At 39.2% G+C, this 14024-nt stretch overlaps 2 protein-coding genes across 3 annotated transcripts in view; one reads left to right on the top strand and one right to left on the bottom strand.

Moving 5' to 3' along the window:
- st3gal8 (ST3 beta-galactoside alpha-2,3-sialyltransferase 8) overlaps positions 1-12479 on the top strand; it is a 34013-nt gene extending 21534 nt beyond the window's left edge. Inside the window, exons 2-9 of the mRNA XM_034205630.1 lie at positions 2962-3317; positions 4162-4285; positions 4370-4508; positions 6200-6393; positions 6568-6747; positions 7779-7824; positions 8124-8243; positions 8980-12479. Coding sequence (XP_034061521.1) covers positions 3179-3317; positions 4162-4285; positions 4370-4508; positions 6200-6393; positions 6568-6747; positions 7779-7824; positions 8124-8243; positions 8980-9147 — 1110 coding nt within the window. The 5' untranslated portion in view covers positions 2962-3178 and the 3' untranslated portion in view covers positions 9148-12479. The remainder of the gene's footprint in view (positions 1-2961; positions 3318-4161; positions 4286-4369; positions 4509-6199; positions 6394-6567; positions 6748-7778; positions 7825-8123; positions 8244-8979) is intronic.
- unm_sa1614 (un-named sa1614) overlaps positions 12163-14024 on the bottom strand; it is a 25767-nt gene continuing 23905 nt past the window's right edge. For both annotated transcript variants that reach the window (XM_034205619.1, XM_034205620.1), the window contains exon 29: positions 12163-13955. In XM_034205619.1, coding sequence (XP_034061510.1) covers positions 13881-13955 — 75 coding nt within the window. In that variant the 3' untranslated portion in view covers positions 12163-13880. The remainder of the gene's footprint in view (positions 13956-14024) is intronic.

Raw genomic sequence — 14024 nt, 5'->3', positions numbered from 1 at the left:
GTAAATGGTAAATGTGCATGTATGTCGTTCAGTATGCGTTTACAGGTGAATACGTCTGCATTTCCTGCCAATTACTAGCCTCAAAAAGATTAAAATATAATTAATGCAAATAAACTACTTCTACTAATAATGATAATCATAATCAATTAAATAATATAAATATATTATTTTTATTATAATATAGTTGTAATATAGTCAAGACAAAACATGCTTATGACGTGCTCAAAAACTGATATTTCTTAAATCTGTATTCTAGTTCCCTCTGTCAGCAATGTATCAACAACTACACACACATTTCTATCAGTATTTCTCTGTGTTGTGGTTGACATGATGATGACTGTTAGGAGTAAAAGTTTACTTTTTATTCATGTACTTTTTATTCATGTATTTTTTCTTTTAATGTTTCTTTTATTATCTTTTACTGTTTTTAAATGCCTTTGTCTGAATGTCTTTCATTTTTGTAAAGCACCTTGAATTGCCTTGTGTTGAAAGGTGCTATATAAATAAACTTGCTGAGGCTGAGCATCACCATGAAATGTGCAAATAGACATAAAAATGAATAAAAGGGGAAAAAATGGGGGGTGCGGAGAACTGAGTGGAGAACTGCGCACAGCAGCTGAGGCCCTCTGGGCGGGGCCCCCTGCGCAAGGCGGGGCCCCATGCAGCCTGCGTGATTGGCCTGTAGGGAGGGGCGGCCCTGACTCTAAGCATGATCACCTGAAGCTCCGCCCTCTGTTTAGCGAGCTGACCGGACAGCGCAAAATGCGTATATGAAGTGTCATGAACGCAAGAAATCATACCCTCGTGGGGGCACGCTCATGTGATTGGCTTAGAATGAAGGAGACATCTGATTGGCTATAGATAGAAAAAATTACAAGTATGAATCGGCTGACCGTCAGGGGAGTCTCAAAAAACCCACACACGAATGCACAGCGATCTGTGCACAGAAAGCGGTTTGTGTTTGCAGGTGCAGAGGTTTTAAATGGAAAACAAATATGTGAGGATCAAAAATACATATGTAAAACTTTTTTCTGTATTTGGATTTATTTACATGTATATGAAACGGAACACATTTGTGTGTGCATTGAAAAACACAAGTGTGGATCCAGAAATACAAGTTTGAATCCTTTTGCGGATCATGAAATACAAGTGTGAATCCTTCTGTGTGCGTGTGTGTATTATGAGACTGTTCTGAGCCCATATAAATCTGTCTACACAGTCACGTGTGGGGACTCGCCTCCCTTATGGGGACAAAATGGAGGTCCCCATGAGGGGAATCATTAATTTTAGGGTGAAGACTTGGTTAGGGTTAGGCATGTGTTGGTTAAGGTTAGGATAAGTCTCCAGGAAATGCATGTAAGTCAATGTATAGTCCCCTGAAGTGATGTGTGTGTGTGTGTGTGTGTGTGTGTGTGTGTGTGTGTGTGTGTGTGTGTGTGTGTGTGTGTGTGTGTGTGTGTGTGTGTGTGTGTGTGTGTGTGTGTGTGTGTGTGTGTGTGTGTGTGTGTGTGTGTGTGTGTGTGTGTGTGTGTGTGTGTGTGTGTGTGTGTGTGTGTGTGTGTGTGTGTGTGTGTGTGTGTGTGTGTGTGTGTGTGTGTGATCTGCTATACACACAGTGAGAGCTGAAACAGGAGAGGCTGAACTGAATCCAGATCCGATTGGTATTCAGAGAGCGACTCTGTGTGTGGGGAGACATTCCTGCCTGAGGAGGATGTGTCGGAGGAAGAGGGAGGAAGAGGGGGAATCCATTCATCAGCAAACATTTAAAAGCTGGCCTATCTCCCTTCCTTTTGCCTGTGAGGTAGAAGTTGAGGCATTGTTAGAAAAAACACCTCAATCGTCATCATGACCACCATGTCCGGTTATAGTACCGACCTCATGTTGTCTGTGTTGAACCTCAAGGCTTTTGGTGAAGTGAACTCGTGATTTCATCAGTGCTTTAGCAAAGAGATTGTTATGGATGATTAGTTTGTTATAAATCGTTTGTATGTTTCTCGTGTGTTATGGATGGTTTGCTATGTATAACTCATTTATTTTTGAATAGTTTATTAAGCAAAAATATATTTGTTATAAATTGTTTTTTTTTGTTTTTTTTGTTATAAATAGTTTGACATGGATGATTAATTTGTTATAAATAGTTTGTATGTTTCTACCATTCAAACGTTGTTATGGATATTATTTTATGTATAAAAACAAGAAAAAAAGTATATATACAAATATGATGTTCTGCATCAAATAGTTTAAAATGTATTTTCTAATGTTGACTATTATATTCTGAATCAACATTGAGTGCTGTGGAGCTTCTCCAGTGTTCAATTCCTGTGTTGGCTGTGTTGGCTAACTCCAGAGCGTATTAAAGTCTTAAGTAAAAATGTTTGGGAAAAAAAAAAGATTTAAAATGTTCCTACAATTTTGCATTTATCTACTAAATATTGTGCTTTTATTTCAAAAACGTAATTTGCAGTCGGACACCTGTTTAAAAGAAAGGGTCCAGCAGCTTTCTAATGGAACCATCAATGATATTTATAAAATCTCAATAACAAAAAATCTGCATTTTCTCTTTTTTCTCATTTGTAACTTTCTCTGAAAACCTTTAATAAAACATTTGAATGAAAACCCCCGAAATAATTATTTACTTTGAGCAAATGTAAATTAGTTTCCTCTTAATACTCAGAATGAACACCACTGAGAGATAACTGTGCTATGTGCACTACACATTTTACTCTCAATTAATGTTGTCACTTGCAGCTACCTCATTACTTTTATATTTTCACTTTTATAATTCTGTTAATTATTTCTTTATACCATGGATGTGTACTTATTTATTTATTTGTTATGTGCTTGCCTCTTCATTTATATGTGTTACTCTTCTCCTCTACCATTTCTAACTGGACAAATACAGTATTTCTCTGTGTTATTTTGGATGATGCTGATGTCTCTGTGCTTTTCTGCCTTACCCAGGTCGGACCTTTGATCTCTCAAAACCAATCCGAGAGCAGCGAGGACCAGAGGACGGAGGGTTCAGACTTTGTGGAGATGAAGCTGAGGGAAGACACAACAGAATGGACTGACATGTCCAGATGACAGGGTCCAAATATGCTGACGTAGCAGCAGTTCTGACAGCTCACAACCAAACCCACCTTCCTCCCACCACCACCCACTCATCCTCCGTCCAGCCATGTTGTTGAGGAAGAAGCTGTGCGTTGCCTTGATGATCACTGCCCTCCTCTTCCTCATGCTCGCCAGTCAGGGCATTCCAAAGAGACACTTCCCATCTCTGCCACTAACCTGGACCACGGCCACCGGCAGGGAGACAGGTGAGGAGTTTGTCAAAAAGTAAATCCACAATATTTCGGTACAATTGGTTTTCAAATTGGTCTAAATGAGGCCTTCTTGTTTCCCAGAACACTGCCACAATGTATTGTAGTGTGCTTCTGCAGGGCTGTATCCCTCCCCTTAAATTGCAGATTTACGCCAAAAAAAACGTAACGTGGAAGTTGTTGAATGCAATGTCTGTAACATTGTAAGCATTTTCCAGCCTAAACTATGCTGCTTTGTTTTGGTGTCATTCACACGCTAACTTCTGTCTCCACCAGATGCTGTTTTTGTTGTGTTTAAGTGGCGTGCGGCTAAGTCTATTTTTATCACATGACCAAATTACTACTATAAGTGGAGAGATTTTTGTCGCATTGAATTCATTATTATATTTCTTATATAATTGCTAATGTGTATTTATCTATCACAGGATTAAACACTTTCTGAGGAAAAACTGACCTTATGTTGTAAATGTTTTGAACTTCAACCAAAGTTGGACAAAAATTAAAACAGTTTTCATACCATTGTAAACTGTACAAAAATATCATTTGTTGTACAAATAATATAATCAAAAGCTATAGTAGTAGCAGCAGCTTTAGTTGTGTTATCCAAATATTTACTCAAGTAAAATTCTAAAAGTATTGCTGACAAATTATACTCAAAGTACAAAAAGTAAAAGTACCTATTGTGTAGAATAGCACATTTCAGAATAATATTTAATATTAACATTATAATATTATTAGCAGCCTCTTAGTAGTAGCAGAAGTACAGCAGCAGATGGTAATGATGTTAGCAGATCTCCCATGATGCACTGTTCTCTGACTCTCTGTCTGTTTGTGTTTGCAGTAGTTGATCACACGGTGCCTCCTGCTGATCCGACCCCTGACCCTCCAAGGACCCCCCCAGCTCCCATCATCATCCAACCTAAAGCCAAGGAGAGGCCTTTAAAAATGTCCCAAAGTAACACAAGGTAAGACGTACAAGGTCACAGACTCAGTTTCCCATGATTCCCTATTTTGTCCCTGTCTGACTCCTCTGTGTCCTCCTCTGTCAGGTTGTGTGGTTGTACTGAGTCCTGTATTTCAGAGCTGGGGAGGTCGGACTGGTTCAGCCGACGCTACGACCCCAAACAGCAGGCCGTCCTCCGGGACACCGACAACAACCTGGACCCCCAGGCGCTCGCATGGTGGCTGGTGAGGGACAAAAGCAGTCAAATGCAATTGCTAATAATGAAAACATCTGAGAAAATGTGTACTTTACATTCTTTAAATGTTTTTAAAACTATATTTTACATTTCATTACGCTGCTGGTTTTATTTTTTTTAAAAAGTACAATAAGTGCAATAAACCATGAGATTTAGAACAGGAAGAATCGTGCAAGCACATTAGCTACGAATAAGCCAAACAATTATGTTACACACAGAAATTAAGGATTTGAATGAAAGGTGCAGTCAAAGCTTGAATGTTGGGTTCCTATCACCAATCACTTGAAGCATGGCATGATCACAGCTCATCGTGTCTATTTGAAGAAATGTATCTGCAGCATTCAACTCTATTTTTGTTCTAATTCTAAAACTCAATCTAAAATTTGTAGGCACATTTCTAGTTTCTGTGCGCGTTTGTGCGTCTGAAACAATTTGGTCACAAGTTCACAACTGATAGAAAAGTCAAGCAGAAGTGATAGTAGACCAGACAGGCGCCATACCTATCTGCAACAGCAAGTTTCCCACGGTTTGTGCTTGTGTGTTCAGCTGTGTTGCTCAAAGCTAATTAAAGAGCAGCCTATTACTATGATTACTATTTTGATTGGAAATCAGCCGATAATTAGTGGCTGAGCGCTTTGGGAACCTTTTATGACATTTAATCTAAAGTGCATAGTTTTATACCACAAGCACCGATTAAATGAAAGATAACTAAAATATTTATCTTGATGTTTTACACTAACAATGAAGCTAATCCGATAAATATAACTGCACGTTAGAGCAATAACACACAGAATGATTGCAGGCTGTACACTGGAAGCATTGAATTGATACACCAACACTGCTATGGGTTATATCAGCTGATCACAGATCAAAGATGTGTGATTAGAATGCCAAAGACCAATGTATAATGTCCTGCATGATGGTTTTACAGAGCTTATCAGTACATAGTCATTATTTTCAAAATATAAAACATAAAACAAGTCTTAAATTGGCTTTTCTAAAAGACAGCCACAGTCTGAAGAGACAGATGAGTCTGTGTCCTGCATTTATAGATCACGTCCTGCTGCAGAAACCATTAGTAGATTAAAGGGGGGAGGGTTCAGACTGCTAACATAATCTGTGTGTGTGTGTGTGTGTGTGTGTGTGTGTGTGTGTGTGTGTGTGTGTGTGTGTGTGTGTGTGTGTGTGTGTGTGTGTGTGTGTGTGTGTGTGTGTGTGTGTGTGTGTGTGTGTGTGTGTGTGTGTGTGTGTGTGTGTGTGTGTGTGTGTGTGTGTGTGTGTGTGTGTGTGTGTGTGTGTGTGTGTGTGTGTGTGTGTGTGTGTGTGTGTGTGTGTGTGTGTGTGTGTGTGTGTGTGTGTGTGTGTGTGTGTGCCTAAATCAAATAACTATTCATATCTAACACTGTAACTTTTGGTATTTTATTTCTTTAATCTATTTTTGGTTAATTGTATTTATATTTTCTTGGCTTTTAAATGACTGTATTTCTTCTGAATTTTGTCTAGACGCTTTTAACTTCTAATGTAAAGCACTTCAATCTATATTCATCAACTTGCTTGCCTCACCTTAACATCATAAAACAAAAACATGAATGAAGAAAAAACGTTTTTAGAGATGTTGAGTGTATTTTGAGAAAAGCTATATATTAATAACATATTGCAACATGCTGTATTTCTCCACAGAGTCTCCAGAGGGCCGGCAATGATCAGACGTTAGAGAAGGTGATGTCCGACATGTTTAAGGTCATCTCCCCGCCCACTGTGGACTTCAGGCCCCTCTCCTCCAGTTGCCGTCGTTGTGCGGTAGTCGGAAACTCCGGCAACCTGCGGGACTCAGGAAACGGAGACCTGATCAATTCCCACAACTCTGTAATCCGGTACGTCCTAACTTATCCTCTTGATCCTCTGCTCCTCATCCTCTGCCTCCTCCTCCTCTCCACTGTCCTCCACATCTTCTTCTTCTTTCTCAACGTCCTTCATCAGTCTCATCCTCCTCCTTCGTCAGTCTCATCCAGCCTATTTATTTTCCTCCTCACTTGTCTCCTCAACAGGATGAACAAGGCGGTGACTCGAGGGTTTGAGAAAGACGTTGGGAATCGGACCACGCATCACTTCCTGTACCCGGAGAGCGCGGTGGACGTGGCGCACGGCGTCAGCCTCGTCCTGCTGCCGTTCAAACTGCGAGACATGGAGTGGCTGACCAGCGCACTGTCCACCGGAGAAGTCAAAACGTACCAAATCTGAATACAAATACACTCAAAATGTTCACATGTTTTCCTATCTAGTTACTAGTCATAGCAAGATGTGAACTTTCAGACTTGCATGCAAATATCTAGGGCTGTACCCGAATATTCGTTCGTTGGAGTACTATTCGGGTTTCAATTTCGTGATTCGGATATTCATCTTTTTTTTCTTTTTCGTTTTTATTTTTTTATTTATTGAAATCTCCAATATCAACGTAAGAGCTTGCGCCTCTTCGGAGGGTGCTAACACTTAACCCTAAACGCTATCGTTTACTTTCTGTCTTTATATGTAGATATTACTTTTTCTCCATTCATCTCTGTCACGTTGTTTCCATAGCAACAACAACTTCTTGTCAACTGCGCTAACTCTCCTTCAAAATAAAAGCATGTCCATACAAAATAGAAAGCCAAGCCAAATTACACTTAAGACATATACAACTGCAACGAAAGTAACAAACACAATGCAATATCCTTTTCAATTTCAAAGAACATAAATTGGGTTACATTAACAAATAACTATAAAACAACAATACTGTAGAATAACAAAAAGAATGCCGTGAATAAACCGAAATACACGTGTTGAAGCGGTTCGCTGCTGATTACTACGCACCCCCCCCTCCCCCCTGCTGATTACTACCGAATATCCGGAACCCGAAAAATGGTATTCGGGACACCCCTACAAATATCTAATCTTGATCTTAATTAAAAAAACGTTCAAATATACAAACATTGTAGAAACAATGTTTAATAATGGTTAAAAAATATACAATTAGTAAGTAAACTTCAATAATATATTATTATAATAACAGAAGAGAAATTACCATACAGTTTGACTTTTTAGTTCTTAGTTTTGTGTTTATACATTTGAGAATACATAAGCATCAAAATGAGGGCTAACTTTTATTGTTTAGCATTGTTGTACATACAATATTCATATCTTTTATATGGTGCTGTATTTTCTAAAATACAGTCCTGACATAAACTCTGACCGGTATTTATTTGTGTGTCTGTGTGTCCAGGACCTACATGAGGGTTAAAGAACGAGTGGAGGCTGATAAAGACAAGGTAAAATAAATGTTCCATCATGCTCTCTGATTACACTCTGTTGTTGTTTGTACTACTTCCGCCCTTAAGAAGAATTTTTGACTGCTTTTAAGTGTCACGCTTTTATTACATTTTTCACTTCTGGTTTCAATAACTGAAAAATATGTTCATACATGTGGGCGTTTCCAAAATGTCACCCAGAACACCCTATCATCTGTATAATCACACAGATGATACTGCAAGTTTAAGAAAATATGTGATAAACACCAGAAAGCCTGTGAACACTCTCATATGTATCATAATGGTAACACTGTGTGCAGGTTCTGGTGGTGAACCCGGTGTTCTTCAAGTACGCTCACGAGCGTTGGACCGAGGGTCACGGGCGCTACCCGTCCACCGGCATGCTGGCCCTCATCTTCGCTCTGCACACCTGCGACCAGGTAGGAGGGGCGAGGGCTTCAGGGGGCTATGATCCACACAACTATGTTATAGCATTTAAAAGATACAGAACCTCTATATGCCCTGCCCTAAGATGACCACTTTCCTCAAGTTCATGGCAAACTATAATATAACCTTGAAATTACATACTATATTATGCCTTTTTTGATATGCTATTCTATTACTTTTTATGACATTTTACACTATATCACTTTTTTCCAATATTTTCCAAGACTTTTTTAATTACTTTTTATGACATACTATACTATCACTTTTTAATTGCATACTATACTATTACTTAGTGTGACGTACTATTCTGTGACTTTTTATGACATACTATACTATGATATTTCAAATGGTATTTTGACTATACTTTTATGACTTAGTATAGTATATGACTTTTTTATGACTTGATTATTTTCTATTACGTTTTTATTACTTTTAATGACATATACTATAATTATGTTTACTATGCCTTTTTGCAATTAATTTATCGTCATACTTTACTTTTTTTATGATTTCTTATTAGCATAGTATGCTTTATATGACATTTTATAATATAACTTTTTTTATGTCACCTTTGACTTTTGACAAACTACACTATGACATTTTGATAACAATGTAATGCCATACCATTCATAACTTTTTATTGCATACTATACCATGACATTTACAATAAAGTTTACAATATGTCATATATATCACGATGTCATGACATCACTTCCTGTCTTCGTTCAGGTGTCCGTGTTCGGTTACGGCGCCGACAAGCAGGGGAACTGGCACCATTACTGGGAAGAGAACCGCAACGCTGGAGCCTTCAGGAAGACCGGCGTACACAGCGCCGACTTCGAGACAGAGATCATCCAACAGCTGGCCAAAGAGGGCAAGATCAGTCTGCACCTGTGACCCCTGACCCCCTGACCCACTGACCCCCAGACCACAGCCTGATGGACTGACATGAATAAAGACTGAAAGACGTGCTGACTGATGGACTGACCAACATAAAACTGGAGTTCATTGTCTTGATTGTTTGGTTCACAAAATGCCAATATCTATAGTGCAATTCTGTCCATGGTGATCTCTTGGATAACTAAAGAGAGGATTAATTGATTATCTAAAAGGTAGCTATTATTTTTAATTGACCTATTGTTGCAGCTCTAGTGCTGACTGACCCACAGACAGACCTGCTGACTGAAGGATCCTCTGCTCACTCAGCAGATCATTCTTCACTCAATTGACAGAGAACCAGCTACATCTCGTCTGGTATCCAGTCTAGTTGAAAGTGTCTTTGCATTCCCAGCTGTGCTAAAATCGGAGTCAACTCTGGACCTTATGTGCCTGCCAGATGTGTCTGTTGGGATTCGGACAGGAGACCTGTACTTCTTGCACATCAATCACCACGTCTGCCTTGAGTCAGAAATCCATTAATGCCGGATTGAAGCCGCTGTTGGGTGTTGACATTGTTGAATACCTGGATTACCTGTGGATGGAGCCTTTCAGGATGGAGGAGCTAAACCTGCCACTTCCACTTGAAGGATGCAGCTTAGATCTCCTCCCTCTGCCTACTCGCTGGTTTAATTGAAATCCAGCTTAACATGAACATAAATACAGATTTGTGGGACCTTCCACTGCTTAAACAGACCTTATGTTGCTGTCTGGGACTGCGAGGATGGACCACACAAGTTGTGCTCTAAGCGGGGAAACAACCACAGACTTTTTATATATTTGATTTTATAGATATTATACAGGGATAACCTCTTTTTTTATTTTGTATTAAAGCACTTTGCCCTTAAGAAGAAAAGGCACAAAAGGGCCATGTTGTTGCTTTCTCTGTCCAACAAAGACTTCTTTTCTATTTGATCTCATTTATAATCCACCCATTTATTCTGAATGAAACAAACCGTCCTGATACGGAGGATGTCTCTCTCCGGACAGACTTTAACTGGAAATGGGACAAAGTATTTACGTGTTTTTTAACATCTACATTTTTGGAATGTAAGCTAATGATGCTTCCTGTCTCGACCATATATGGAACTGGAGACAATGAGTGGGAGGAGCCTGTGTGAGGTTCTCAGCCTGTGTTTAAACTCCTTCATGATGATTCAACAGTCTGCAGTTTTCAGTGGTTTCACTCACAAAACAGAAGTTTCATGTTTTAAGGGACTACTTTTTCAGATCCACTAGCTGAAAAAGTTAAACTCTGCAGCTTTACATAACTTCCTTTGTTGTTGAAGACTGTTTCACTTTGTGATGTAACTCTTCTGAGTCAAAGACGAGGAGACAGTGCAAGACTAAATTAAAGATTTATTAAACTAAACGTAACAAAGTCAAACAATCAGTAACACCACCAGTGTGGGCGGTGCATGGACGAGAGGGAGATGTAGTGCAATGTAAGTCCAACCAAAAAACCACCAACCTGAAGACGGACCGGTCCAGCAGGAAGCAGCTGGACTTCCTGTTTACAGGGAGACGACAACGCGCTGTCACACCTATGCTGTGAAAACTGTTGCTGTTTTTCAATCAGTCGTCTGAATGTTTGTGGCTTCGTTTACACTATGAGAAGTTTCAGGACATTTAAGTAATTTGCATCCAGCAGCCATCCATATTAAGAAAGTATAATTTGGACAGAATATATATCAAACTGTTATTAATTTATTCGTCAATTTGTCAGTCTTCCACGTTATCATTTAGATTTTATGTGTTGTTTTTAATGGTCACTTTTAAATTGGTGTTTTCACTTTGTTTTTTCAAAAAAGTAATTAACGGATATTTTGTCATATATTTGTTTTATTTTTATTGACACAAATGTTGACTTTTTAAAGAGAGATATCACAAACTGTAACTCTGAATTTAGCTAATGTTAGCCTTTTTGTGTTGCTTTTGGGAAGGAACAGAAACACATTTATCGTGTATATGCATCTCAATGAACATTTGATTTGGGGTTAAATTGAGCATTTGCATTTAAAATATTTGTCTTTCTTTTTAAAAAGGCAGCTAAATGATGAGCAACTAGCGTTGACCAGCCATACACCCTAAAGTCAGTGCTCTGCCTTTAGTTCTGTTCTGTTAGCAGTAGGCTACGTCATCAAACTTCAGTTTTTTAATCTCTTGTTTTATGCTTAAAATGGCACAAATGTGGACAATATGTTTCCTGGCTGAGACTCTCAGGTTGACCATGTATTGGATTGGGAAAAATGTAAATATTATAGTTTTTCTGGCGCTCCATTTCCAGATTCAGACCAACTTGCCAGTGTGAAATGGTTTCAAAGCTCAGTCTGCGTCAAACTAACTTGTTGATGCAACGTCTAAAGGCCAGCAGGATGTGTGGTGTGAAAATCCTGCCGTCATATATTCCTCCTGGCAGCATCTCACTGCGTCCTTGAATGCCGTCCAAAATATCTGAGTCTGTGTAAGATGCAGCTGTCGGAGAGTGAGTTTTTAGACGATCCAACAAGCACTTTAAAGCAGACTGAGGACTCTATATGATCATGGATGCTGAATTATTGGCTCTGCTGGCTGCTCTGCTGCTAACTTTGGCTGCAGTTAAATGCTCTATTAAAACCCATCTGCTGAGTCATCTCAAGCTGGGGTTTAATCTGAAACATCTGCTGCTTGTTTTATAGTTTTTGCAGAGATGTAACACTTTGATGGCTCCCCGATTTTATGAGGGACGTTCAGCAGCTAAATGACAGAGCAGCAGCCCTCCAGAGTCCTGAGCTGGACTTCACATCCGGAGGGAAGGTTTTGGAGTTTGCTGACTTTATTTGTAGTAAAAATATATACTTCCTCACACTAAAGAAAGACAAGTTTTCTGTGAGTATAAATCCAAAGTTGTGCTTATTAGTGGTCTTCCTGCAGTCTGGGAATTTAGATTTTCGGAATTGGAAGGTGCCGATTAAATCAAACAAACCAATCATGATGTATGTTCACTTATCATAGCTTTAATCAGCGCTTCATGTTTAAACTGACTGTTTGATAAAAGGACATTTCAGTTTCATTTAACAAACAACCTACTGATCATTGATTCATTCGTATTTGCAGACAGAAGCACTGTGATTTTTCAAAACAACACCGCTGTCACTTTGAATAAAATGAAACAAAAGTGTGTTTTGCTCTTCCAAAGGCTCTGGAGGTACATGTTGGCACAATCTAACTCTGATGATGATCTCTATAAAAGTCCCCTTGGCAGTTTATTTCTGCCGCCATGATCAAAATAAACATTTGCTCAGTTTCCAGTACAAGATGTTGACTTTGTAATTGTTATCACTAGATACCAAATAATAAATGTGGTTTTCACCATATATCAATCAATTCAATATTTTTTCCTGATGAAACGTCTTGTAACTTTACTACAAACATGTTTTGCTTTAACACAATACTTTTTCTAGTTTTATATGTTTTGACACTTGTGTTTTTTTTATCTGCATCGTTTCTGAAACTAGCGCGTTTCTCATGATGGAAGAGTTTTAGGCTGTTGTAGCGCGTTTGCACCAGTCAACCACCTTATTAATGTGTATACTGTACTATTTACAAAAAAATGTGTCCATTAGCCTGAAAAATCTTATTTCAATGTGAAAAGATCGCATTTTATGAGAAACTGAGCAGATATTTTTTGAAATGATAGCAGTACCTGCTGTGCTTACTCGTGTTTGGAATCTTCAGACATCGAGAATCAGCTCAGTCTCATTTCACTATCCCACAATCCTTTGTGCTCTGGTCACTTGTCAAGTGGAGGCTAGACCAATTTTAGACCCCTGCTCCCAGAACCGCCCTGGCCCTTGTCAGACCTGATAAGCCCTGCCCCTCGAAGGTGACAAAGCCTGAGACAGGACAGAAGAGCTGCACAGGATGAAAAACCATGGAGTGGTGCAGTGATACACTTTGTAAGCCCACCCAGAAGTTAGCATCGCAAGAGCTCCCGCGGCGAAAAGCCAATTGGATTTATCCAACCAACCTCTTTAAGACACATTTAAGTTTCAGACATTCAACAGTGGGGTGACGCATTTTATGTTGGAGAAATAAATGTGGAAACCTAATTAGCCTGTGCTAACCACTTGCCTTACTTCAGGCAGCTAACAAAAAACACGTTAAAAACCCATTGAATTTGTGACGAGGGAACCTGAACTGTTAAAATGCTAACTCATTTCTGATGTTTAGGACTTATTCCTGCACCACTCCATGAATATATTAAAATAAGTAAATAACAGAAAAAAGTCGTTCAGTTGCACTTCAAAATAAAAGTCCAGTGGATTGTTTTATTTTGAAGTGTAGTAGCCTACCTATGTGCTTAATAAAAATATTTTTTTATAATAAAAATAAATAAATAATAGCACGGTCAACACTAGACTTAAATCGTCGCTGACCTGTTTGTGCGACATTATTACATGACCCGAGCTACATACAGATTCTTCACGGAAAAGGTCAACTGTATTGTCTCCATGGCAACAAAAGCCGCTGGTTGCTGTGACAACATGAACTGTGCCTGGACCATTGGTCATCACAGGAAGCAGTCCGGTCCTGGGAGAAGCAGAGGGACACAATCCTGGGGTTCTGCTGCCTTGGTTCCCCTGGGTTCCAGGTTCTAGTTCTCCAGGCAGACTGGATCTGTACGGGTCCAGGTTCTGTTGGTTTGGTCCAGGTCAGTCTGAGAGCAGCTGGACGAAGGAGGACGGGAACAAACCCCTCTGGTCCGGTTCTTCCTCTATGTAACCATGCTGCATACACATTCACACATGTGATTACAATTTGAACATGGACTCCATACAACAATGTTCATTTTGAGA

This window comes from Gymnodraco acuticeps, unplaced genomic scaffold, assembly GCF_902827175.1.
Source record: "Gymnodraco acuticeps unplaced genomic scaffold, fGymAcu1.1, whole genome shotgun sequence".
NCBI classification, from domain to species: Eukaryota; Metazoa; Chordata; class Actinopteri; order Perciformes; family Bathydraconidae; genus Gymnodraco; species Gymnodraco acuticeps.
The sequence above is the reverse complement of the archived record's forward strand: the minus strand, read 5'-3'. Positions and strand labels throughout refer to the sequence as shown.